The following is a 27,559-nucleotide window of genomic DNA, read 5'->3' as shown; positions in this document are numbered from 1 at the left end:
CTACAGGAGAAATAAGGGAAGTAAAAAACTAACTCTTCACTTGTTTACAATTAAATGAATATGTATAAAGTAACTGCTCACAAAAAAAGACTGTTTACATAAATATAACAAACAAAAAAGACATAAACACGGAATATGTATAAAGTAACTGCTCACAAAGACTGTTTACATAAATACAACAAGCAAAAGGGACATAAACACGAATAAAATACAAGATTAAGAAAGTGAAATACAAATAAAGGAATATGCACTTGGTGTCTTAAGAAAAAGAAAAGAAAGACATATGAACTTTGCTACTCTTGAGTGCTCAGGAGGATGGTGATGGCTGCGTTATAAAGTTGTTTTTTTGTTTTGTTTTTCTTTGAACTTAAATTTTTAAAAGAAAAATAAAAGGTATGTTTTAAATTTTCCTCTTAGTCAAATTAATATATATATATACACTACTACACACAGCGCCCTCTGAATATAATACTGCAACATACTGCACCCACTGAATATACTGCCACATGCTGAACCCTCTGAATATAATACTGCCAACATACTGCACCCACTTAATGTAATACTGCCACATACTGCACCCACTTAATGTAATACTGCCACATACTGCACCCTCTAAATATGATACTGCTCTCCCTGTATATAATACTTCTACACACAGCGCCCACTGAATATAACACTACTACACACAGCGCACTCTGAATATAATACTGCAACATACTGCACCCACTGAATATAATACTGCCATATACTGCACCCTCTGAATGTAATACTGCCCCATACTGTCACTACACTCTTATATGCCATAGAAAGCTTTATGTCTAAGGCCTATACAAAGCAGAGAGCTGCACAGAATGTGTGTGTCCTGGCACAGGCATACGCCAAAACAGAGGAGGCAGGAAGAGAAGTCCAGGCAAATGCCAGAAGAGAGAAGACCGAAAATAAATCCTGACTAATGTGCATGGGAGCTGGGGAGAGAGGTACATTAAATTTTTTGCTATTGTTGGTGCCAACAGGGGCAGTGTTATTGTGAATTGGGGGGGGGGGGGGTCCTAATAACCAGGCCTACCTACTGGGGAACCTATAATAATAATAATAATATCTATTTGTATTGTGCCAACAGATTCCGCAGCGCTTTTTAACCTAACTACTTACTTTATAGGGGGCCTACCAGGTGCCTGATCTACAAACTGGGAGCCCTACCTATCTACCTACTTACTGTGGTGATAAACCTTTAAGAGGCCATATCTACTGGCAGGAACTACCTTACTTAAAATGATTCTGTACCCACCATCTGACCCCCCCAAACCGCTTGTACCTTCGGATAGCTTCTTTTAATGCAAGATCTGTCCTGGGGTCCGTTCGGCAGGTGATGCAGTTATTGTCCTAAAAAACAACTTTTAGGGTGGGTTCAGACATGGTGTCTATGGAGCCGGCAGAAAAGCGCACGGCCTTGAGCGCGTACAGGCAATGAAATTCCGCGGAATTTATCCGCGAGAATTACATAGTCTGAACCCACCCTTAAACAGCAGCCCTGTGCCAAACGGCCATGGCCTAAAGTGTGTGTGCATTAGGCTGGCACAACCTCTCTGTCCCTCCTCGCCGCCCTCCTCATCATTAGGAATGCCCCAGGCAGATTTTCTTCTATTCATCAGCTGTGTAAACACTGCACATGGGCTAGATTGCTAAGGCACCTGTGCAGTGTCCACTGCAGAGGAATAGGAAAAAATCCTGCCAGGGGCATTCCTAATGATGAAGAGCGTGGGGAGGAGGGACGGAGGGGTGGTGCAAGGTTAGGGCACAGACACTCTAGGCCACGGCTGTTGGGCACAGGGCTGCAAGTTTAAAAGTTGTTTTTTAGGACAATAACTGCATCCCCTGCCGAAAGGACCCCAGGACAGATCTTGGATTAAAAGCAGCTATCCGAAGGTACAAGTGGTTTGGAGGGAACAGATTGCGGGTACAGAGTCACTTTAAGGGGGGGGAAACTTATCTGAGGTTCTATTCTTGTACTGTAGGGGCGGACATATCTACCTTATATACTGGTGACATGCACAAACACTAGGTGGCAGTTAAAAAAAAAAAAAGGACTGCTGCACCAATATCCCGGTGCCAGAACTGCTCTGTACATGTAAAAAACACCAAGCGTTGTACCTAGTAGTACATTCACTTTCAGGCTAGATTCACACGTAAAGTATCCACAGCGGATTTCACGCTGCAAGTTCGCAGCGAAATCCACTGCGTATACCTCTCCTGTAATTTTCAATGTGATAACATACTCGCAGCGGGATTGTCATCTGGCCCCATTAACCCCCCGCCACTGGGAAGATACTTTACCTGCTCCGTGATCCGCCCACATCTGAGGCTCCTGGAGGTCCCGTGCAGCCAATCAGTGACTGTGGTGGGGCCATGCATTGGTTGGCTGAGCAGGAACTACGGGAGCCTCAGATGCAGCCGGATCGTGGAGCAGGTAAAGTATCTTCCTGGGGGCGGGGGGTTAATGAGGCCGGGACTTACATACTAGCAGCGGGAAGACAATCCCGCTGCTAGTATGTAATCACATTGAAAATGACAGGAGAGGTATCCACAGCGGATTTCGCTGCAAACTTGCTGCGGATACGTTACGTGTAAATCTAGTCTAAATCTAAAATCAGAAGTTACAATTTAATCAAAGAGTGTAGGCCCACACACCACTTCAAGGTTCCTGATTCATGTGGGGTCCCCAACCATCATCGCCACAATAACAGTGCCCAAAAGACACCAGAGCCAGGACATATGGGCCATGTCTGTTTTTACCCTTAATAGGAAGGAAGCAGCTGTGTTTTGTGTTTAAATCACGATAACCCCTTTAATTAAAGGGGTTATCCAGCGCTACAAAAACATGGCCACTTTTTTCAGAGACAGCAGGACTCTTGTCTCCAGTTCAGGTGTGGTTTGCAATTAAGCTCCATTCACTTCAATGGAACTGAGCAGCAAAACCCTGTCCAAGCTGGAGACAAAAGTGGGTCGGTCTCTGTAAGAAAGTGGCCATGTTTTTGTAGCGCTGGATAACCCCTTTAACCGATTAGGTCAGTCCCCTATCTGATAGCTCAGCAATGCATCTGTGGTTGGGGATCAAGCTGTGGAGCTATCGCCACCTTGTGGCAACCGTCTGTATCCACAGTCTTCTCTGTCTTCCAATGCTACAAGTGAAATGGTTGGTCAGCTTTGCATTACAAAATGCTAACACCACTTCCGTAAACTTCTACTTCATAAGATAGATATCACTGCCGCAAAGAGGCAGCATGAAGTAACGAAGCCTCTTCGATATAGGGTCACGTGACGTCATTCACACTATTTAACCCGGCTGCGCATGCGTCGCAGTGCAGACGATCTACCGTAGAGGCACAACTACTTCTTTACTTTTGTCTCTAACCTAAGGAGCCATTTTAGAGATGCCATTCCCGTAGCACACAATGGGCCTCGGTCGCCGGAAAAATGTCTTTCTCCATAGAGATACGGCTGCTTAATAACGGACAGACATAGGGTCGATAGGTTCTGACGTCTTATTTTTGAGCCGAGCGCTGCTGTCACTGTGTGGTTAACTAGGAAACGTGGACAGGTACCGTCTATTAACTGCTTGTAGTTCAGGAGCTGGATGTTACAATGTGTACCTGAGTGATGGTGTAGTAGGGAGATGTCACGTGCTTCCTCTGGGCATAGGGTTTACATGGTCAGCAGATGTGTTGGTCTTAGTGTATAATGTAAGGAGAGTCATGCAGGTGTATTAAATGATAGGGGAAAGATTGATCAAGCCCGCTTATAATTATATTCTTTATGTTACTAGTAGCAACCAATCAGAGCTCAGCTTTAGTTTTACCAGAGCAATGTGACACTTGAAAGCTGAGCTCTGATTGGTTGCTATGGGAGCTGTGACTGGTTCCTATGGCCATTTAAAAGGATCTCACTATAGGACTGCATGATAAATCCTTTAATATACTTCACCACTGCTGCTCACGTGTGACCATCCTCCTGCAAGCAGCTCGCCGCCATCTGTCACCTGATTCCATCTCTAGGAGGCAATGTGGTGGTGTGGTCTTGTGATGTTGTGTACAGTACTTATTAGCTGATGTATGCCCTGCAGGAAGTTGTATATTCTTTCCAGTCAGCTCTCTGCTGCTGCCTCTGTCCATGTCAGGAACTGTCCAGAGCAAGAGAGGTTTGCTACGGAGATTTGCTAATGCTGCAGTTTCTGACAGACTGGAAAAAATACACCACTTCCTGCAGGACATACAGAAGCTGATAAGTACTGAAAGATTGGAGATTTTTTTAATAGAAGTAAATTACAGATCTGTATAACTTTCTGACACCAGTTGATTTGAAGATATTTTTTTTGGACTTCCCCTTTAAATTCTGTATTGGATATGAGAGCCTCTTACTGCCAATTTCCTGAAGTGATGGACACTCTTCGCAGTATCGTCATATTTGTACCTCACATTCTCTTAATACTTTGATTTTCTTTTCTCTACAGATCTTTTATAATTCATTATGCGGAACTTGAAGTTACTGAAGTCTTTGTACTGTGGCTCAGCTCAGGGTATTGGTGCTCCACAATGCATCTCAGTGCATACAGATACTGGAACCATTCTCATTGGATCATCCTATGGCTTTGTGGAGCTGGATCCTAATACAGAGCAGGTGATTGATTTCTAAACCGCTCTCTCTGATTTCTGCTTCATTGTCTTCTTAGCTGTCTTTCCCTCTCTGCAGCGTGTGTGTGTTCCCTGGTAGGGATGGTCATACGAACCCGAACCCTTGGAAATGATCCCCGCTGTCTGCCCTCTCCGTGGAGAGGGTGGATACAGCTGGAGGACCGCCTGGAAAACTGGTATACAGCCATAACCATAGGCTGTATCCCAGTTTTCCAGGCGTTACTCCTGCTGTATCCACCCGCTCCACGGAGCAGGCAGACAGCGAGAATCTGATGCCGAGCGTTCGGGTTCATACGAACCCGAACCTCGGCAGTTTCGGACCATCCCTATTCCCAGGCACTCCTCCTCCTTAGACTTGTAGTGTAATCACTTGGCTGCTACAAGTCATAACCAGTAAACAAAAGTGTTTTTTAGGGTATATTCACACGGGCGGGCTTGCAGCGAGATTCTCGCTGCGAGCCTGGCAGGTCCTCGCAGTTCCCATACACTACATACTTGCTGCGGTCTAAACGACCGCAGCGAGTATGTAATTCTGCCGCCCTTAACCCCTTCTGCTCCCTCCCGGCTCCCCCGCTGTAAGCATACATTACCTGTCCTTGCTGCACGGGTCCGGCGTCCTGCTCTCCCGTCCGGCCAATCAGTGGCTGCAGCTGGGCAACACACTGATTGGCCGGACGGGAGAGCAGGACGCCGGACCCGTGCAGCGAGGAGAGAGGTAATGTATGCTTACAGCGGGGGAGCCGGGAGGGAGCAGAAGGGGTTAAGGGCGGCAGAATTACATACTCGCTGCGCTCGTTTAGACCGCAGCAAGTATGTAGTGTATGGGAACTGCCAGGACCTGCCAGGCTCGCAGCGAGAATCTCGCTGCGAGCCCGTTCGTGTGAATATACCCTAAAGCAGATTTTTCAATGTGGATAAACGTTAAGCAGAAGAGGGATGCTTAGCAGGGGTATATGCTTGATAACAGGAAAAGGAAGCATTTTTATTTGATAAGTTATATAGCTGATAGCAAGCATTGACTGATAGCTATTCCACTTATTTAATCATTTAGATGCCGTTTTAATGCTGACAGGAGCATTTAAATGCCTTAATGTGTCATTGGTGGTGCAGTAGTATGCATTGGCTCCCCATGACCCTGTGGCTGCCTGACTCGCAGTTGATACAGCCTACCTACAGCAATCTGTACCAATAGAATGCCCATCTAATGGATTAGTGCAGTACATACATACTGTATTGATCTGTTTGCGCAGTAGAACATCCCCATAAAACCTCTCCTGCTCAGGACAGTTCCCAAAATGGACTGTGGGGGCAGTGGAGAGCACTGTGTCAGACTGGAAAGAATACACTACCTGCAGGACATACAACAGCTGATAAGTACTGGAAAACTGGGGATTTTTATATAGAAGTAATTTACAGATCTGTATAACTTTCTGACGCCAGCTGATTTAAAAACCTTTTGTTTTTTGTCTCTGAAGTACCACTGTAAAGCAATGTATTTAAAGTGTCACTGTCGTTTTGCAAAACTTTTGACATTTCATAGAGACACGGTAAAAATTTTGATCAGTCCAGGTCTGAGTTTCAGATCCATACCGATCCGTACAACGAGCGGGATAGGGACCATGCAGCAGTTGAACTTAAACTGAATGTACCATCAGGCCTGGGTTGAAGCACTGGAGGCGGGCTGACCCACCCCCAGTGGGAGGAAACCCTCGCCCCTCTATGATAGGGTTCCATTGATTCTAATGGAGCAGTATCATAGGGGGGCGGAGGTTTCCTCCCACCGGGGGTGGGTCAGCCTGCCTCCAGTGCTTCAGCCCAGGCCTGATGGTACAGTCACTTTAAAGAAGTTGGATGCATTTGGAGCTGCTTCCAACTTTTTCAGCCACTGGGAGTCAGATGCGCTCATCTCTACTGCTATTATAACTCACTGATATGCCTATTTCTATTCCCCAGATTATTACAGATGTCTCTTTAACTGCTGAGAATTTCCTACCAGAGGATGGAAGTGGTCAGGTAGTAGGGATACAAGATGTTCCTGATCAGGAGTCTGTGTGCCTCGCTACTGCCACGGGTGATGTCATTCTATGTAATCTCAACACTGGCCAGGTAATTGTGTTATATTTCTTCTATAAAACATATATTGCGTCCAGTAACTTTTTTTCAATATACGTATGTATGAGTATAGAGATAGATATACATTTTAGATAGATGTGTATAGTTATTTTGTTGTCAGAGGTATACATCAGGAGGATTTTCTGATGGATGCCACTGTATAGGCATACTCTGGTGTTTGTCACCTATAGACTCAGAGCTGTGTAGTTTTAAAAAAAATTATTCAGTGGATGCCGCTTTATGATATAACACACACAGAATTCTATAGAGTAGAAAAAAGTATACTATCCCAAGCGAAGCCACTGCGGTGTGAATGCAATACTTTATTTTTGCTTTTTTTTTTTTTTTTTATTCTTGTCTTCTGTTTGGATGTTTTTGGCACCATTAGTCTGTGTGTACTGTCCCTGTATGCCTCAAGTGTGATATCATCAATACTGGTCAGGTTGTCATGACAAAGGCCTACACATGACAAACAGCTATACTTACTTGTATCCTGGTCCAGTCTCCTTAGCTATACTTACTGTATTAAGGTCCAGTCTCCTGCAGGCAGCTATATACCAAATGTATACTTACTGGTATCCAGGTCCAGTCTTCTGAAGCTTTTTAGTCTTGTACTAGTTGAAAATAGGAAATGTGAAATCCCGGCCAGTACAGAGTGTCATGGCTCAATGTGTCTTTCAGTCACATGACTGCCTTCTCTGTGATCGCCCAGATGACCTGGGAAACATGAATGTAATTTGCAAACTTGCTTTATAACACATCTCCTGCTGATTTAGATTTTGAAAGTAATAACGACAGTGACACTTTAAATGTTCTAAAATGGATAAAAAATTGCAGTGTGAACCGAGCCTTAAGCTTATATGATATTTTTCCCTTACAGTTGGAATGTGTCGGCAGTGTGGATAGTGGTATTGTTACTATGAGTTGGAGTCCTGATCAGGAACTTGTTCTCCTTATAACAGGTATGTGTCTTGTATAAGGGAGATGGGCATATCTTATTTCAATATGGTAGGCACAGACTTTACTCACTATTGGTTTCTTCCTGCTTGTAATGCAGAAGTATAGACATCAGTAAGTAGATAACTAAATGTTGTGGCACCTTTATAAATATAATCGTTTTTATACTTAACAAAAAGATTGGTACTTAAAGGGAACCAATCACCTCTAAAATCGATATAAGGGCAAATAATATGTGCTTATACACCCTCTAACACACTTTCCACACATGTATCTATAGTAGCTGCTATATATATATGGAGCCGCTATGCTGGATCTCAGTTACATAGTCCCAGCCCCGCCCCTGGATTATGATGCAGTGACAGGGGCTGTGTATGACGCCCATAGAGGCATCGATACCCCGCCCCCCAAGGCCGCGACTACCTTGGACTAAACGCCCACATGACTACCTTCCTGGAATTAGCATATGGCGAGGACAAGATCAAAGGATGATTTTGGGGTGTTAGGGGCAGGGACAGCTGCTATAGATACATGTGTGGGAAGTGTGTTAGAGGGTGTATAAGCACATATTATTGGCCTCATATCGATTTTTCCGGTGATTGGTTCCCTTTAAACATTGATTTCATTGCTTACTTATTCATTTTATTCCTTTTTCTTTATTTATTTTGCTGTATAGAATAGCATAGTAGTCTGCACTGTGTTGCTGTACATTAAAGTTATATTGTATTCCAATAGATTCTGCTGTATCCTTTTCAAAAGTATAAGCATAGACACAAATGCAGTGTGAACCTAGCCTTGATACATCAGTGACTTTGCTACTCCTCTACTGCCTTCAGTGGCTGTGATGGGAACTGCAAGTGCTACTCAAGCTCTGGTCCTAGGACAGTTACATACTGCATGCAGCACTAGTGATACTGAGAAGGGCTGGGCGATTAATCGTGAAAAAACAAAACTGATTATTACCTTGGTTGACCGACCTGATCTGCTGCAGGTCGTTTTTTTTCAGTTTGGATTTTTCACGAATCTTCAAAAAAATTCAGCTCTCTGTCAGCACCCGCCCCACTCAGCCAGCACCCGCCGGCAGCATCAACTTCGAATAGCCGCCACAGAGGAGCCTGCTTGGACTTAGGAGATATCTCTCCCGGCTGCCGCACAGCCTCTAGCCCCAGCCACCACCAGCATCTGCCAACTGCCTATGGTGTGCACTGGGCTTTCTATGTAAAGAGAGGACACAAAGTGCTCACTAATATATATATATATATATATATATATATATATATATATATATATATATATATATATATATGTATATCTCACATTGCACTGTGTATTGATATAGCATAGTACACACAATATATAAAGCATGCAAAGATATATGCAGTTTATTAGAAGCATCCTAGCTTTAGTTCAATTAACCAAGAAAAAAAGCCACTGAAACAAAAATTTGCCAGTTTGGCACCCCCAAATGGGTGTCGCTTGTAAAAAGGGGTACGGCTTATAGAGGGACACGGCATAATAATCTTTAAATAATTGTGATAGAGGTAACAAGTTCAATTCATTGTGATTTTGATGATGTATGTGATGATGAATTGTGATGTAGATTTAGGCCATAATCGCCCAGCCCTAAGGGTGCCTTCACACGTACCGGATCCGCAGCAGATTTCACACTGCGAAATCCGCTGCGGATCCAGTGCCATTCATCCCTATGAGAGCACATACTCGCAGCAGCATTGACATCCCGCTGTTAGTATGTGAGTTAATCCCCCGCAGCCGAGATCATACATTACCTGCTCGGCGACACGGCTGTATGTAAGGCTCAGTGCTGATTGGCTGAGCGGGACCGGAGCCTTACATGCAGCCATGTCGCCGAGCAGGTAATGTATGCTCTCGGCGGCGGGGGATCCGCAGCGGATTTCGTGTGAAGGCACCCTAATACTGAGTCTCTTTTGATTTCTCTTCTAATGCATGTTTGTATTAGAATAGACATTACACTTGGGAAAGATGTCTGTTTCAGAAGCGCCGCACCCTGTGGGAGAGCTAGTGGGGATAACCCTGCTTCCCTGTGCCGTGTCTGTAGCTCTACTGGCACAGCTTTCAGACAGGGGAATGTTTATTCTAATGGTAACATGCATTAGAATAGACATCAGAAGATACTATTGCATGTGGCATGCAGTGCTAGATATACTAACTGTGTCGGGACCAGGGCTCGAGGAGTCCTGCAGTTGCCAACACAGCCATTGGTGGCAGCAGGGGGGCCTATCATATATTACTGCTGCCATAAAATGTAAAGAAAAACAAAACAAAAAAACATTATATTTACATTTGAAGTATGTCTGTGAAGGCTTTTTTCGTTATTTGTACATGTTTGTGTGTTTAGGGAAAAAACCCTGGGATGCACATGTCCATAGGGACTGTATTGTACATACTGTACAGTAATGCATTGTCTACTACCCAGGCTGACACAGTAAAAGAAGAAATTTTTTTTTTTTTTTTTTTTTTTTGCAGTATCCGGTTTTATACGGTGGAAGTCAATAGCTGATGTGTTCTCATACAATTTATTGTTTTGTTACTATATACTGTATTTTTGTGTGTTACAATGTAAAGTCCATAAATCTGTAATTTGGAGTCATGACCAATCCTTTTTTGTTGTTCTAGGTCAGCAGACCCTCATTTTGATGACAAAAGACTTTGAACCAATTGCTGAAATAAAGATCCATCAGGAGGATTTTGGAGAAGGTAATGTATGTGTCAGCAATGTGACGTCTGGGAGTGACACAATATTAAATGAGATTGTATAAAGATCTTCTGCCTTTTGTGTTTATATCCAGGAAAATTTATAACAGTTGGCTGGGGCAAAAAAGAGACGCAATTCCATGGATCTGAAGGAAAGCAGGCGGCCAAGCAGAAAGTAACGGTATGCCAGATGCGCGTGCCATAGTATAATGGTATGAGGCCACTGCTATGCCAATGGAGCTGGTTCAGTGGCCCCCACTGTCATTTTCTTACAGGGATCATTTGTGTTTAGATAGCATAATATCTTTCTCATCATTGAGGGACACAGGAGAGCAAGGATATACTTTACTGCCATTAGAAGTTGGACACAAAGCTAAAAATTTTCTCCATTGCATTGCCTATACCCCTCCTGCAGACAATGAGCTAGATTTCTTAGTTAAAAGGATACTCCTGGGAATATTTTTTCTTTCAAATGCACTGGTGTTAGAAAGTTATATAGAGTGGAGATTTTTAAATAGAAGAAAATTACAAGTCTTCTAGTACTTATCAGCTACTGCGTTTTCTGAAGGAAGTGGTGTATTCTTTCAGGTCTGACACAGTGCTCTCTGCTGCCACCTCTGTCCACCTCTGGTTTTCTTTGGAGATTTGCTACTGCTCTAGACAGTTCCTGACATGGACAGAGGTGGCAGCAGAGAGCACTGTGTCAGACTAGAAAGAATACACCACTTCCTGCAGGACATACAGCAACTGATAAGTACTGAAAGACTAGAGATGTTTATATAGAAGTAAATTACAAATCTGTATAACTTTATGCCACCAGTTGATAAAGGACCTCATGTAACCTCCACTGTTTAGAGTAGATGCACCCAGTATCTGGAGGTGTGGTTCCTAGATTTCCTGAATCTTACTGCAATGAGTTGATTAATATAAAAAAAATAGTTTATACATATAGAATATCCTTTGTTCTAGAGTGTACAACCTGCTATGCCCTGGGATGACCACAGACCTCGTGTTACCTGGAGAGGTGATGGCCAGCTCTTTGCAGTGAGTGCTGTATGTCCGAAGACAGGTAGGAAGAAAGTGAAAGGCTCATATTAAATTATACCTATATATTATATTGTAATATAACTTCATTAAACTAAATATATTATTTAATATATATGATTTTACATGTGGCAGCAGTAAGAGGCAATACAGGCTTTTTTGATTCTACCAAAGTTTGTGTCGGGAACTGCAGGGCTGTCCAAGCCCTGGTCCTCACTGCCCTGCTCTGCCCAGTGCTGCTGCAGGCACAGAAGTAGCAATATAAACATTTATACAGCTCCCCTCCACATTGTCTCACAGGCTCCCGTAAGGTAAGAGTGTGGAACAGAGAGCTATCCTTACAGTCTACCAGTGAACCTGTGGAGGGATTGGAGCAGGCGCTGTCTTGGAAGTGAGTTTTACTCTCCTTATTGTTATTTATTCTTACAAATGTAAGTGTAACAGTTATCCCAAAAGATTTTTAAAATCATATTGTTAGAGTAACTCTACAGTGGTGGAGTCCCCCACATGAGGAACAGCTATTTCTCATTCTTTCCATATTGGGGAATTTGACCAGGGCTGGACTATTTGCCATTAGTTTTAAGGACCTCCTTTCCCTTTTTTCTCTGGCACTGGGCATACTTCTCTCTTCTGTGCCAGTGACGTAGTGCTGTTGATTGCAGTGTGCTGGGCTGATGATTTACACAGCATCTTACTAAAGATGGCATGCTGGGAATGTTGGTGTTACTGATGCTGTGGCTTTGCTAGGTGCTGTGTGAGCAGAAATTAAGGAAACAAGCTAAAGGGAAGGAGAGATCACTGTGGACATACAGCATAGTTACACTGGTATTTACACAATGGATGGCTGCCCAGAGCATTATGGCTGGTGAGAGATGAGAGGGAAGTCTTGATTTACCTTTCACTAACAGTGTGGATCACCTTGATCAGGCAGACTGAATCAGCTGCAGGCACAAAGCCCAGGCCTTCTCAAGCACTCTCCCGGTCTCCCACACCTCCCTCCTCCCTTACTTTACACCAAATTAATGCATGGCTCCTTTTTAAAAACACTTTTCAGAACTGTTGAAACCTACTTGAGTAAAGGGAGGGACTTGTCAGTAAAACTGAGTGGGTTGAAGCCTAAACTATAGTCTAAAACTATTTTCTCTCAGAAATGCTGCAGCGTATTGGAATAAAGTGTAGTCATGGTTGAGGGAGCCGGTTTCTGGTTAGGGCAGCTTGAATCTTCTGACTGATTCCGTTTAAAAATTGTGTAGTTTGTTATAATACCCAATAAGATTTGAAATGCAAGGTATTGTTGTATTATTTGTATCGCCTAATCTTACTATTTTAAACTCAAGGCCTTCCGGTAGTCTAATCGCCTCTACTCAGAGCAAGCCCAACAAACATGATGTCATTTTCTTTGAGAAGAATGGGCTTGTACATGGAGAATTTACACTACCATTTGCAAAAGGAGATGTTCAGGTGGGTCTGACCTGGTTCCCTTATTCACATGGGTTTGTCTTTAGAAACGGTGGGCAGTCTGTTTTCTGTAAACAAATTATGATTTTATGGTCAGCTTAAAAGATTTTTGGAGGGAAGATTATCAATTAAATTTAAACTACATAAAGATTTTTCGCACAATAATCCTCCAGTTTAACTGGGCCCTTAATGTACCTGTCCAGGAGGGAGTTAGCGTTCAGATCGGACAAGGGAGATGAGCTATGGGAGGGTGCAACTGCTGGTTTGCTGGGACTTGCAATGCTCCACGGCCAGAGGTCACAGGGCAATGGCTCCTGCACTCCCCTTAAGATTAGGGGGTTTGCACTGATATTGATGGCATGGACGTTACCCCCAGGGCACACCCCAATACTGCATTTGGCCAGTGAGTCATGGGGTCGCCCAAGAAAGTGTAGATGCAAAGGAAACCAGACACAAAAAGACAAGTTGATGTCACACAAAACACCACACCAAGGCAGAGTTATCATGATATCTGGAGAACACACTCTTCCCAGGTGTTGGACTAGGGTCCATCTCCAAAAACCACCCTGTTCCCCTCAGGGGAGGGTGCAGCAAACACCTCCATGCTACAACAGCTCTCTCCTCTTTTCCCTCTGGGTCACTTCTTAGCTGTTCTTCCCTTAGTCACTCGATATTCACTTAATACTCCTTCCCCTACATCTCTGCCAACTTCTTGTAACAGACTGGTAGCTAAGGACAACTATCCTGACAAGTTTGTTAACAACCAGGTTATGTGAACATATTAGTAAACACGCTTCATAGCAGTCAAGCCGTACCAGGCTGTGGTATTACTCACATTTTACTGACGATACATATTGGGGTCTATTCACATGTTCAGGACATCCTAAACATACACACTAGCAGACCATAGATAATACACAGCTTGTTCCAAAACTCTTACAATAGAACAACTAGCTAAAACTTAAATGGGATCTATCAGCAAGTTAGACAAATCTAACCTGCTGATCGCACCCTGTAGCGCCAGGCACACTGAGGAGGAAGGTATGTGTTTTACCTTCCTCCTCAAAAAAGAGGAGACAGCTCATCCAAAAAAAACTTTTATTTTAATCACACATCAGTGTGCAACGTTTTAGCTGAATAATCCCTTTTCAAACACTGCATGAAAAAGGCTTATTCAGCTGAAACGTGCACTGGTGTGTTATTAAAGTCACATATCAGCAGGTTAGATTCGTCTGACCTGGTGATAGTTGCCCTTTAAATGCGCACTGTCCATACAAATAGCTTTTGACATGTCATCAGACATGTCAAAAGGTATTGATCACAGTGGGCCTCACTGCTGACATCCACTCTGATTATAGCTATTGCTGTGGAGAGATTGCGACTCCCCAGGCTGCCAGCATAGTCAATTAATAATTTTTCATAGACTCAGAATGAAAAATATTGACTGAAGATGTGGCCTGGAAACAGGTGTAAACCATGGAGAAATCCGGAGAGCAGGTGTAGACTTCTGAGCAATTACTGCTGTAGGCGCAGGTCCTGCTGGCTTTACTCAGAAGCTTGTGCCTCATAGTAAATCCGGACAGGTAAATGGGGGCGGATCTTTTCTTAAGACCGATGCACAAGTTCGCCAGTCTTTATAAATGTCCCCAATGTGGCTTAGTTTTGCTTTATATTAAAAGTTGTACAATATATTTCTATTGTTTTTGGTCCAGGTGAGAGAACTCCTGTGGAACTCTGATTCAACCATTTTAGCTGTTTGGCTTCAGGATATTGAGAAGGAAGGTTCTAAATCTAATACTTATGGTAAGTACAAAAAAATATATGAACTTCCTTCCATTTCTAATTTGGGTACATCGAGTTTAGTTTGTTTGCTTGACTGAAAAATAGAAATGAAAAACTCTATATATTTAATGCATTGTGATCATTGTTTGCATAATATACACATATGAATACACTGGGGGCATCATTTAGAGCGCCTTAATGATAACCCCCACCTTACTGTAGTACAATAGCCATCCTATACCATTCTATACTTACTGTATTTTCATTTTATAAGACGCATTTTTAACAAGAAAATATCTGGTTAAAAAGTGCCTGCGTCTCCTATTCCAGTGACAAGGCAACCCAACACTGTCAGACCGCCCTGACTACTTCACTAATGGTCAGGCAAAGCGCTAATTTATATCTGTGCCGGCCACTGAGTGACCTGTGCAGCTCCTGATAGCTGCACAGTCCTCTACCTTCTCCTGCCTGACACCCATCAGTGAGATCAACGCCAGGCAGGAGAGGAATATGGAGGTAATGTGCATCACCTCCAGATTCCTGCATGTAAAAGCCCCTGGGAACTTACCCAGAAGCGAGCTGTAGGACATGCAGTACCTTTAGTAATGTCTCAGATGTAGCAGAGGTTTGTGTGTGCCTGTGGGTATGTTTATGTAGCAGAGCTTTGACCCCTTCACTGCCTTAGACCACCAGGGAAATTTAATTAGCATCAAATAATATTTTTATTTTAAATCAGGGGTGGGTCTTATAAAGTTAAAAACCCGCTACATGTTTTCTCCTGATTCTGTGTTTAGTGCATAGACTTTTTTTTGCATCAGTTTATTGATCTTATGTTGTTGCTTTTTAGTTCAGCTCTGGGTAGTTGGAAATTATCACTGGTACCTGAAGCAAAGCTTACATTTTGGCAGTGAGGAAAACAAGAGGGTTGTGTCTGTAGTGTGGGACCCTGAGATCTCCTACAGACTCCATATTGTATGCACTGGATGGCAATATCTTTGCTATGACTGGGCCTGGAGTACAGACCGCAGCGGTGGGCATGGTTCAGGAGGACAGACGGATGTGGCCGTTATTGATGGCGGTAAGAACTTTTAATGTTTATATTCCTTTTAATTCTGCATTCATTATAATGCCAGGAGTTCCAAAACTGTTTAAAAGTTTGCACCACTGTACTGACTCTGGCGCCTCATCAGCTGCTTATCCGCGATTGGCTGAGCATAACAGAACTCAGCCAATCGCGGCTGAGCAGCTGATGACGCACTGGAGCGGTCCAGCCGGCCTCCTGAAGATGACGTGATTGTCCCAAGATGGCGGCCGGGGTTGACAGTGATTCCTTAAGTATGGTGCATCACACTTCCGGGTCCACGGTCGGGTGGGGGGGGGGCATGGGAAAGGGAGCCGTTCACTTAAATAACACACATTACAATATTGTATAACTTTGTAATGTGTGTTATTTAGTGAAAAAATCCTTTAGACTGCACTACCCCTTTAATGAATCAGGATACTGGGAGCTCTGAGGCTCAGTCAGCAGGATACTGTCCGGGCACAGACGGTGTTTTGCAGATGTGTGAAAGCCTTTTAAGCAATTGCTTATTCTCATTAAGTGTGTTCTTGGCAATTTCTTCCATTGTATACTATCATGATATCATTGCTTACACAGGGTCCACATCTTGACTAGATATTCCTTTAGTAGCAAATCTGTATATGCTGTAAAGGTATCTGCAATGTTTAGTGACTACAGTGTGCTATGTCTCTTCTTCTGCAGACAAGGTTTTGGTGACGTCCTTCGGTCAAGCTGTGGTTCCTCCCCCTATGTGCACATTTTCTATGCAGTTCCCACATGCTGTGAATGCTGTCACTTTCCATACAGATCCTGAGAAGAGCGGCGACTTTGCAGTCCTTGATGCTGACAATACACTATATATCTGCCGATATGGTATGTGAAGTATAATATGGTGAAACTGAAGTTACATGTCTCTTAAATAATATACAAAAATAATATTTATTTATTTATTTTAGGAATTGATTCAGTGAAGGATTGTAATGTAAAAGCAGTCCCTGGAGATGGATATAAACTAAACACACAGATGCCTGTACTGGAAAAGGAATGCAGGTAGTGTTTCAGTTGTATGCTTTCCCGACTGCTTCTACCTCTTTGCGCAGCCCCAGTGACCTGATTCAACTTTTAAAACTTCCAAAAATTTTGGCAGCACATCTATGACTCTGTTCACACTGCAGGTTGCACGCTGCTTGTGGCTTAAAGCGTAACTGTCATTTCAGGGCCATTTTTTTAAAAAAACATTAAATATCAACAGTACAAGCGATTTTAAGAAACTCTGTAATAGGTTTTATGTACTAAAAGAGTTTCCTTCTGGACTAAAAAAGCAATCTCCCAGCCTCCCCCCTCACATCAAATGAAGCAGGATTTCTGTCTCCATTATGTGGCTATGGAGAGGGGAGGGGCTGTTAGGAGTGACTGAGCACGGAGGATTTCTGCACAGCACAACACCCTGTAATCTTCTCTCAGTAAGTTCATAGATAAGCACTGACCTTTCTGACCCCAGAATCCTGCGGTTTAGGTGCCCAGACAGTCTACAAACAGCTGACCTTCATGTCACCCCTTCTTGCTCCCTCATCTCCGTCGGCCCCTCCTCCCTTCATAGGCTTACAATGGAGAGAGCAGAGCCGTCTTCACTGGCTTCTCTGTAATGAAGACGTGTTTGCCTGATAATGCACAGATAAGAAGTCAGGGGGGGAGGCTGGGAAATTGCTTCTTGAGGACAGAAGGAGGCTTTTTTGGCTGATGAAACCTATTACAGAGTTTCTTAAAATCGCTTATACTACTAATTTCTGCAATAAAAAAAAATATGACAGTTACTCTTTAAGTACAGACAAAAAACAAAAGGTGCAACAGCAACCAACAGGTGTAAGGGCTTACTGTATATACTCCTCCCAGCGTACACACGGTAAACGCCTACTCTATATTTTAATTTTTAATATCTACAATTTTTTTTTAGAAAAGTGAGGATCTTAGCAAACTATTTGATCAAACAGAGTGTACCATGTCACCAACGTTGGTGACATGGTACACTCTGTTTGATCAAATAGTTTGCTAAGATCCTCACTTTTCTAAAAAAAAAATTATATTTACATTTTTAATATCTACAAAGTAGGCGTTTACCGTGTGTACGCTGGGAGGAGTATATACGGTAAGCCCTTACACCTGTTGGTTGCTGTGGCACCTTTTGTTTTTTGTCTGATTCAACTTTTCCCAGCGTGCACCGAGGCTCACGTCTGAGCACAATATACCCATCCCCTCTTCGCTTCTACAAATCACAGCTGCCTTCCGCCTGCTGATGTCAGTTGTGGGCCTGGTTTCCTGGTGCATAGTAAAGATAGAGATAGAGATCATGTGTTCTTCATATCCGAGGGGAGGGGGGAGCACAGAGGAGCGGGACGGAAAGGACCAGGCGCTGCAGCATTTTTCACAGCTTCAGAGGGTGATTGCACTCTGGCTGTATGCAAATGGCACCATATTCATTATACAGTGTATTTGCCAGCCTGTGATGCATACCTGAATGGTTATAGGACTTGTTGTCTGTACATATTACTTTTCTGTGTAGCTAATCATACCACAGCGCCAACCATATTTAACTATACGTACATCTGACCATCTGCGCTTTTTCTACTATACACAGTGTTTGGACAGAGAATTTAGCGCACCTTATTGGGGATGTGTAATGAGTATGTTTTTAAGTTTTAACAGTTTGTTGTATCAGTAAAGATGACTTTTTTTTTGTTTTAGAATGCAACGATCCTGGTGCTAATTTCTTTAGTTCTCTTTATTTACTTGATTACATACAATAGCACTTATTATTGGGGTGGCACCATATTTATATATTCATAATAGAAGCATGTTAGAAAGTAGAATGCATTTTTAGGCTGGGTTCACACTACCTTTCTGTGTTTTCAATCCACTCCTGGTTTTGGTTGCAATATGAGGACCACAATACTGACTGAAATATACGTAGTGTGAACCCAGCCTTAGGGTGCATTCACACATACAGGATCTGCAGCAGATTTGATGGCACTGATATCAATGTAACTAAATAACAACACAGCATCAAATCTGCGTCACAAAATCTTCTGCGGATCCTGTACGTGTGAACCCTTAACCTGGATTTTTGTGCCCTAAAGAAATTGTTAACCGGAATACCCCTAACCTTATCACTACAATATAGGGGAATTCTCAATGTTAATTGAAAGTATTTTTTAAATTATGTAATGTATCATGATTTAAAAGCCAAAGAGCCAAAGCTTAGACCCTGGCGTGGCATTGGAAGAGCAGCATTAGTCTGACATTGGGGAGCAGGATAAAAATTTACTTCCTAGTTCTGTTTGTTGTAGGGGGAAGGCTAAAGCAGGGGGGGAAAAAGAAGCATCTAACCTGCAGATAGCTCCCTATAGTGCACGGGAGGCTGAGGATGAAGGTAAGTTTCTTACCTTCATTCTCGGCACTGTTTTCAGGATATTAGCAGTTTCTGTAACATGAGGTGTTTTGGCACACTGGGGGGGTCTACTACCCTTAGTGCACTGATCCACCCTGGCCAGCTCACCCATCCCAACTAATATTAGTAGAGCATAAAACCGTCCCAATATTCATTGAGGAGTGGGCTGGCAAGGGCAAATCAGTGCACTGAGGATGGTGGCAACGAAACACCACCATTATAATATTACATAAACTGTTAATATCCTGGCACAGAGGATAAAGGCAAGAGACTTACCTTCATCCTCAGCACCCCGTGTGCTATTGAGGCATATGAAAATAGATTTAAATATATAACTCATACTTAGAAGCAGGAGACACTTGTAGTGACTGGTTCGCTGAACACCTACAAAACTAGCACTTGTTAAAAAATGTTTACATTTTTTTCTTTGTAGAGTTCAAGTTCCCTCATATAACACCAACCCTCTTTGCTTCCGCCATCTTACGTGGGTGCAGGATGACACTTTTTTGGTTGTCATTCAAGGGGAGAACTCCAGTCAGTCAACTATTTACCACATGAGGATCCCGACAGATGGTCAGACTCTTGATGCCCAGTATGTACACTTTTTTCTTATCTATGCTCTATGATAACATCAGCCTCTTCTGTGTTTTTGTGTAGCATGTGCATAATTTATGAAAAGTCACTGTAAATATGGAGTTAGCATTGTTTTTCTTTCCTTTTTTTTTTAAGCAGGTCTTCTGTATCTGTTAATGCGCATATAATCAGCATGTTCTGTGACACAAAGACAAAAACTTGTGCCCTACAAACAGCTAGTGGACATATCTGGAATTATCTTTGGGGTGAGTACCTTGCCTCCAGTTTTCAGGTGTAATAAATTCACAGTTCGGCCATCTTTTTGTTGCTGTCTTGCCTTTTGCACATCCAGTGGCCGGGATTATCACTTTAAGACATATCAAAAACCTTATAAAAATTAAATTCTATTAAGGTTTAGAAATTTCCCTAGTTCCCTAGTTTGTCTACTTTTGGGTGTTTTGTTAGAGGAGTACTCCAGTGATTTTTGTTGTTTTTGTTTTGCTCCCCCTTGCCTGACGCAGTGCTCTCTGCTGCCACGGTAGGGACTGTCCAGAACAGTAGCAAATCACAATAGGAGAACCTCTCCTGCCTGGACAGTTCCTGTCATAGACAGAGGTGGCAGCAGAGAGCACCCTATACGGAGCATCTTCAGGTGTATGGTCAATGGCGGTGTCCCTGGCATTGTTTGGCCTTTTATTATCTAAGTCCATGCCTTACTGGGAGGTGGGACCTATATTATAAAAGGCCAAACCATGAGAGTATGTAGAATAAAGGATTTTTTAAAGAATTTATTTAAATGACTGTTTCACTTTAACCACATGTATGTATAGTTCTCAGCCAATGGAAATGTGTTGAAAGAAATAAGTGCCAAAATAAACCATTGTTTCTAGTTTTATTCTACCTTTTCACACACTTGAAGCATATTGGTGATCCAAACTGATCAAAGATCGGAAAAATGTACTAGTATTCTTGAGTTCATATTTTTTGTTGTTGTATGGAAACCTATAACTGTAAATGCACTAACAAATTTATATTTTCAGAGTACCCATCGCCGGTCCTTGAACCCTGGAAGGATGCAATGGGCCAAGATGTGAAGTTTCAGCATCCCTGTGTTCAGATTGCTGTCACAGCAATAGATGGAAAGGTACAATAATACAGTGCTTAGGATGACCTTACATGGTTAAAAATAATAAGTTCATAAAGTATAATCTACAAGTAAGAAACCTAATTATAGCAACCTATATGCACACATCCCCACTCATAAGACTTGCATGAGACTTATCTGGTAAGTTAACTGAAGCATTTAAAGCGAATCTTTAAACAATTCAACAATTTTTACATGATAATTGGCCCATGTAAAAGGCCCCTAGATGCACTGTAATGATATCTGAAGAAGGTGTAAGGTACGTTGGGGGAGGAGGGAGGGTCTTTTGACAGAAACAAGAGAAAACTTTCCTGTGATTACATTGAATGTAAACTGAAAAGGAAATCTGAGTGGGTTTGTGCTGCTTTTTATTATATTTTGGGTGCTAACACACACGACTGATGCGCAGCAGATTTGATGGTGCAGATTTGATGCGGTGTTCAGTTATTTACATCAAATCTGCTGCGTATCTGCTGCGTATCTGCTGTGTATCGCAGCAGAAAATTCACTGCGATACAGTGTGTGTGTTAGCACCCTTACTGTTAGCCAAGTTGTATAATATCACATTACATGGTTACTTGAGTTGAATAAAGACACATCTCCATCAAGTTTAACTTTAATATTTCAGGAAGTTGTACTGGGCATTACTGACAGATCCCGGTTATTCATCAATAACTTGGTGGTAAGTGTTTTACGTTTTTGTTCTTTTAGATATTGTCATTATGTGTTTTTACATTGTAATGTGTTTTCTTGTGATCTTTTTAACAGGTGGCTACAAATATCACATCCTTTGCTATATACAATGACTTTCTGCTCTTAACCACACATTCCCATACCTGCAGATGTGTGCCACTGAAGGATACATCACTGAAGGGTAATGTTTTCTTTACCAACGTTACATAAAATAAGCGGCCATAAGCTGCCTGTCTTCACTGATCAGGTCTTATCCATTGTGTCAGTTACTTTGTTGTTAATTAGAGATGAGCACAACATCTCGAGAATGCTCGAGTCCGATTGTTCAACATTCTATTACCAGTGGCTGCAGCCCTAGGGAGTCCAGGAAAACAAAGCCTATGGCCTATGACTGTATCAATGTTTTCCAGGCAGGCATAGGGCTGCATCCATCTTCCTCAGCCACTGGTAATGAAATGCTAAACGATCGGATCCCGAGCATGCTCCAGTTGTGCTCAGCTCCATTTATAGAAAGGTTTGCAAAAACAAACAAGACTGTGTCTTATTGTTTCAACTCTTTATTGTAGCTCTAGAATCGCTTCTAAGTGGCACATCAAGCTCCAATGATGAGACAGTTCGCAAAGTAGAAAGAGGATCTCGCATTGTTACAGTGGTTCCTGAAGACACCAAAGTGATCTTACAGGTCTGTTACAGTTTGCTGTATGCTGTCGCTATTTCTTTTGTCATGCACATAAATTACTGTCAGGAAATACAGATCAGAAAACCATCAGTATTTATGGTCAGGAAACCATCAGGAATTCTTTCAGTATTTCCAGATCAGGAAAGATAAAAAAAAGAGCCACAAAATGCTGTTACCAATATATCTCAAAGCAAGACATCCGGAATTCCGGACGGTTTCCAGATGCACATCAGTAGCGTCTGTGGCTAGTAGTAGCGTATGGGTCTAGAAATTTATCCAGATTTCCTGATAAAACAATACATGATAAAAAATGGGTTATAAAGACCAGCAGGTACTTACAAATGAGGATCAAATAGGAAACTTCTCTCAAATATTGCAGACTGTTTATACCTACAAATGCCTAAATTTATTATTATTTTTTTTTTTTTACAGATGCCACGAGGCAATTTAGAAACTATTCATCACAGGGCACTTGTATTGGCGCAGATCCGCAAGTGGCTGGATAAGTGAGTAAAATGCAGTATAAATTGACTTTATATAACTTTTGCCTTATTTGGCCGTTATTCAGTATGTGTTTGTTATACTTTTGAGTTTTTATTTTGTTGTTGCATTTTTTTTGTTGGATGTTACATTTCTGTACATTCTTTAGCATTTGATACAGTATCCAGATACATAGATTACAACATACATAAATACCCACAAATTTCTTTATAGAACTTGCTCTGGTGCAACTTTTTGTTTCTAAAAATAATATTGTTATATTTGTACTTGCCCTTTGAAATAATTGTCTATTTAAAGGGGTATTCTGGTGTTTAAAATAAATAACATGTTGCAGGGTCATAGAAAAAAAAACAGACTTGCCTACCCTCAGTCTTCTGCATGTCCTGTTGCAGATCCTGTTCGGTTCCTTCCAGTCCTCTGCTGCTTCTGTCTTCCTGCTTTTGAGACAAGAGATCATAACAGGACTTGCCTGCCCAGCCAATCACTGGCCACAGCAGTTTCCCATCTTGACTAGTGATTGGCTGGGTGGGCAGGTCCTGCTCCAATCTCTCGTCTCAAAAGCAGGAGCAGGACAGGAGTAGCGGAGGACTGGAAGCATGTGAGTTGGAGCTGCAGCAGGGCCCTGCTTAATGTCCAGTTAACCAAGAGATTATGACTTCTTATTATATCATTTATAGGGTATTTACCAGAAAGGGCCTAACACTTTTAACACTTCCTTTGGATTCTTAGACACAACAAATTGAACTGGGACCCTCAGTGATCAGCCAGCCATAGTTGGTTAAAGTGACACTGTCACCTCCTTTTTGCATTCTGACATCTCTACACAGGTATAAAGGGTAAATTTAGCGTTTTTCATACCTTATTTTATATCATATGTCATGGTGCTTGTTCAAGTAAAAAGTCATCTTTTATCAACTGCAGATTGTGTTTAGTGGACGGGGCCTCGTGGCATTAGCGCCACTTAGCCCGCCCACAAGCCACAGTTGGCCCCGCCCCCTCGCCAGCCATTGGAACAGGCTGGCCGAAAAGGTCTAGACCCCACCCCCTTTACGTCGGCCAACCAAAGGACGTCAAGGGTCCACCGGGCCGTTGTGGGCGGGGCTAAGTGGCGCTACTGCTGTGAGGCCACGCCCACTTAATACAATCTGCAGATGATAAAAGGAGACTTTTTACTTGAACAAGCACCATGAGGTATGATATAAAATAATGTATGAAAAACGCTAAATTGGGATTGGGATCCCAAATGATTTACCTTTTCAGTCAACCTCTACTAACCTTCTATTACAGAGTAGGACTTGCCATAATATGTTCTTTCCATGCCCTTAAACATCTTTTACTATAGCTCTGTGTTGGTGGCTATTTAGTGATACATTTCTAGTAAGAATAACAGATGGATGGTATAACACAGCTTTAAGAAAAGATGTTTCAGGATTCTTATATGGGTAGTGTTCATCAAACTTGCCGAACGTAAACGCTCGCCATTCGCCTAAGAAGTCCTGAAAAACATGGATACAGCCATAGGTTGGATACAGCCATAGGTTGAACGTCTGCTCAACACTATTCATGGGTAATACTTAAAAAGAGAGCAAGGAAGGCCACGAGTCCTCTTGGTTTGAGGTGTCCCATGTGTCCCTAAGCTTATTAAATACAGACTGCAATATAGGAAAATATCAGAAATTAAACTATGGAATTTTTTACCTTGAACCATGTCTCTTTCCAGTTGTCTATACAGGGACGCTTTTGAATGTATGCGAAAACTGCGTATTAACTTGAATTTAATTTATGATCACAGTCCAGAGGTATGTCTTTTTTTTTATGTCTTTTTATTAATTCAGATATCTGTAAATAGTGTAATCTCCAATAGTAAATAACTGGAATCTTTCTTATGTGTTGTAGGCGTTCGTGAACAATGTGGACCTATTTGTAAAGCAGATTAATTCTGTAAATTATATAAACTTGTTTCTGACTGAAATCAAGTAAGTCAAATTAGCTATAGACTATTGTTGTTTAACCCCTTCACATCCACAATATGTATATACACGTTCCTACTGCTGATGCCCCGTGCAGGAGGAATGTGCATATGTGTTTCTGCTGTACAGAGCTTTAATGTATGCAGGGCTGTTTTAGTGTAAGCAGCCTCGCAGACATTAGTGTCCCAGCAGCCGATAATGACATTTAAAGGAGTTAGTGACAGGAGAAATACTGCGGGGGCCCCGATCCCTTTCCCTGACAGGTGGGGGGTATAATGATCTTATATATATGATCTTCTTAGAGTCTGCCCTCTGCTGATAGTACTGATCAATGCCATGCAATGGCAAAGCATTGATCAGTATTTGTATTCTAATGATAAAGTGTAAAAAGAGAAAAAAAAAAGTTTTACTTCTGCCTGTCATTGGGGGACACAACACCAGTGGGGTATAGGCTGCCTCCACTAGGAGGTGATACTAGACAGAAGAAGTGACTCTGCCTGGAAGACTATACCCCTCCTACAGACACCAGGCTAACTCAGTTTAGTCTAGTGTTCGATGAGGTAGTCTGTTTTCTCTCTTCTCTTACGTTATAAGGGGGACCTCAGCCTTGGCTGCCACACCAGACGTAGTTCCCCCTGAGAGCACACTGGAAGCTTTTTTTCCCCTGAGCCTGTCACCCAGCCCCCAATGTTTGCTTCCTGCTGCAGGATGGCGGTACCCCACTTGCGGGTATTTCCCCCTGTCCATAGAGCCCTCTGGGCCACGTCCCCCCCCATCTTCTCCATGGCCCTCTTTCTGGCTCTAGCCCCATCACTGTTTGCTGAGATCCTATACCCTTGAACCCTTGCAATATTCCACCCGAGTTTACCTTAACTGAATTTAAGGGCATGGCTGTTGAAGCCACTGTGTTGGGGTTTCAGGGTTTTTCATAGCCGGTCATTCAGACCATGCTTAAGGCCCATAAGCCTTAGTCGAATTGGATCTACTATCCCTTGTGGAAGGCCTTCTTTTATTAGTGAGAGCAGTGTAATATTCACCCCATAGTGTTCTCCACTCCCTCAATCCTTTCCTTTCTGCAATCCAGCCTAGATCAGGGGCTCAGCCATTCCACCATGAGAGCTCAAGTTTCCCTTTTAGCGGGCTCTTGCGTTTCTTCTTCAAGTGAAGAATTTTTTTCAGGGTGTGGCCCACTTTCCTACAGCCTGTGGGGCCCTGGGATCTTCAAGGTCTGTCAGGGCCCTCCTTTTGAGCCTCTGTGGGAGGTCTCCCCCACGTCTCCTTTCCTGGAAAGTCACCTTTTTGGTGGTGGTTACGTCCGTCTTTAGGTTGTTCATATTGGTGGCCCTATCTTCCTATCTAGTCCTTCGCATGGACAAGGTAGTGCTATACCCTCTTCCTTCCTTCTTTCCAAAGGTTGTCTTTGTGTTTCACATTAATTAGGACATCATCCTCCCTTTTTATGTTCAGCGCCTTTCTATCTTAGGGAATGGTCCCTGCATTGCTTGGGCCTTTTCCGAATATACCTGTTCATCACAGCTTCCTTCCGACGCACTGACTCCTTGTTCTGGTTAGTCCACGCAAAGGGCTTGCTGCCTCCAAAACCACTGTTGGGCATTGGATCAGGGCAGCCAACTCCAAGGGCCTACAGTGTCCGTGGCAGGGCTCCTTCCTTTTGGATCACTGCTCATTCTTTCCAGGCAGTGGGGGCCTCTTGGGCAGTTCGCCATCAGGCCTCAGTATCCCAGGTCTGTGATGTTTGTGACTAAACTAAGTTAGCCTGGTGTCTGTAGGTTTGGTATAGTCTGCCAGGCAGAGTCACTACTTTGTTCTAGTGGCAGCAGCCTATACCCCACTGGTGCTGTTTCCCCCAATGAAGCCAAAAGAAAGGGGTTTTAATGAGTACAAAAATCCTCTTTTTAAAAGCATGGCAACACCCCCTCCACCAATAAAAGTTTAAATCACCCTTTTCCCATTATATAAATAAAAATGTTATAAATAAATTAACATATTTGATATCGTAGTGTGCGGAATTGTCTGATCTATTAAAATATTACAATAATGTTCTTGTGCGTTGAATTGCTGATTTTATTTTTATTGTAAATATCAGGGGAAAAAATTTTAAAAACTGTTCAAAAAGTCCCATTAGCACCAATATGTCACCAATAAAGAGTATAGATCATGACACAAAAAATGACACCCCCTAAAAAATAAAAGTTTTATGACCTATAGAAGGCGAGGAGGAAAGCACTGCTTTATTGTAACCTGGACATCCGTGCATCAGTGACCTTTGGTCATGAAGGTGTTAAAGGAGCTTTCTTCCAGAGCCACGTCTCTTCACAGTTTGCTTATGGTATTGCAGCTCAGTCCAATTCACTTAGTGGAGATGAATTGCGATACCATATCTTTTCCTAATCCTCTAAAAACCCCTTTAAGTAGGTTGCATAAATAAATGGTGTGATTCCAGTTATACCTGCAATGTATTCTGCTTTTTTAAATATTTTTGCTGTGATTACTGATGTCTAATGGTGTATCCTTGTTTACAGGGAAGAAGATGTAACTACTACAATGTATCCTATACAGCCGGCTTCTCCAGCCTCCTCTGCCAAGAAATCTGGAGCCAAGAAAGTTGATGTGATCTGTGATATAATGAGAGCAACCATGGAAAAACTGAATCCTCAGAAGTATGTACAAGTTGCTAGGTTTTCTTTCTTCTGACACTG

At 42.5% G+C, this 27,559-nt stretch overlaps 1 protein-coding gene across 5 annotated transcripts in view; it reads left to right on the top strand.

Moving 5' to 3' along the window:
* Window positions 1–3,373: 3,373 nt before the first annotated feature.
* The window catches only part of ELP1 (elongator acetyltransferase complex subunit 1), a 40,949-nt gene continuing 16,763 nt past the window's right edge, over window positions 3,374–27,559 (top strand). Inside the window, exons 1-23 of one of the 5 annotated variants that reach the window (XM_069977996.1) lie at window positions 3,374–3,598; window positions 4,508–4,674; window positions 6,642–6,794; window positions 7,681–7,762; window positions 10,413–10,493; window positions 10,586–10,671; window positions 11,460–11,559; window positions 11,835–11,925; window positions 12,872–12,995; window positions 14,705–14,795; window positions 15,622–15,852; window positions 16,537–16,707; window positions 16,791–16,884; window positions 19,713–19,871; window positions 20,012–20,118; window positions 20,893–20,996; window positions 21,625–21,678; window positions 21,765–21,870; window positions 22,256–22,371; window positions 22,801–22,874; window positions 24,590–24,668; window positions 24,766–24,845; window positions 27,383–27,520. In XM_069977996.1, the coding sequence (XP_069834097.1) occupies window positions 4,525–4,674; window positions 6,642–6,794; window positions 7,681–7,762; window positions 10,413–10,493; window positions 10,586–10,671; window positions 11,460–11,559; window positions 11,835–11,925; window positions 12,872–12,995; window positions 14,705–14,795; window positions 15,622–15,852; window positions 16,537–16,707; window positions 16,791–16,884; window positions 19,713–19,871; window positions 20,012–20,118; window positions 20,893–20,996; window positions 21,625–21,678; window positions 21,765–21,870; window positions 22,256–22,371; window positions 22,801–22,874; window positions 24,590–24,668; window positions 24,766–24,845; window positions 27,383–27,520 (2,471 nt within the window). In that variant the 5' untranslated portion in view covers window positions 3,374–3,598; window positions 4,508–4,524. Of the gene's footprint in view, window positions 3,599–3,659; window positions 3,741–3,938; window positions 4,056–4,507; window positions 4,675–6,641; window positions 6,795–7,680; window positions 7,763–10,412; window positions 10,494–10,585; window positions 10,672–11,459; window positions 11,560–11,834; window positions 11,926–12,871; window positions 12,996–14,704; window positions 14,796–15,621; window positions 15,853–16,536; window positions 16,708–16,790; window positions 16,885–19,712; window positions 19,872–20,008; window positions 20,119–20,892; window positions 20,997–21,624; window positions 21,679–21,764; window positions 21,871–22,255; window positions 22,372–22,800; window positions 22,875–24,589; window positions 24,669–24,765; window positions 24,846–27,382; window positions 27,521–27,559 lie in introns of those variants that run through there. The other 4 variants (XM_069977992.1, XM_069977993.1, XM_069977995.1 and 1 more) reach the window with 4 other exon arrangements.

The sequence above is a fragment of the Dendropsophus ebraccatus genome, chromosome 7, assembly GCF_027789765.1.
Source record: "Dendropsophus ebraccatus isolate aDenEbr1 chromosome 7, aDenEbr1.pat, whole genome shotgun sequence".
Classification (NCBI taxonomy): Eukaryota; Metazoa; Chordata; class Amphibia; order Anura; family Hylidae; genus Dendropsophus; species Dendropsophus ebraccatus.
This window is presented reverse-complemented; position numbering and strand designations above follow the sequence as displayed.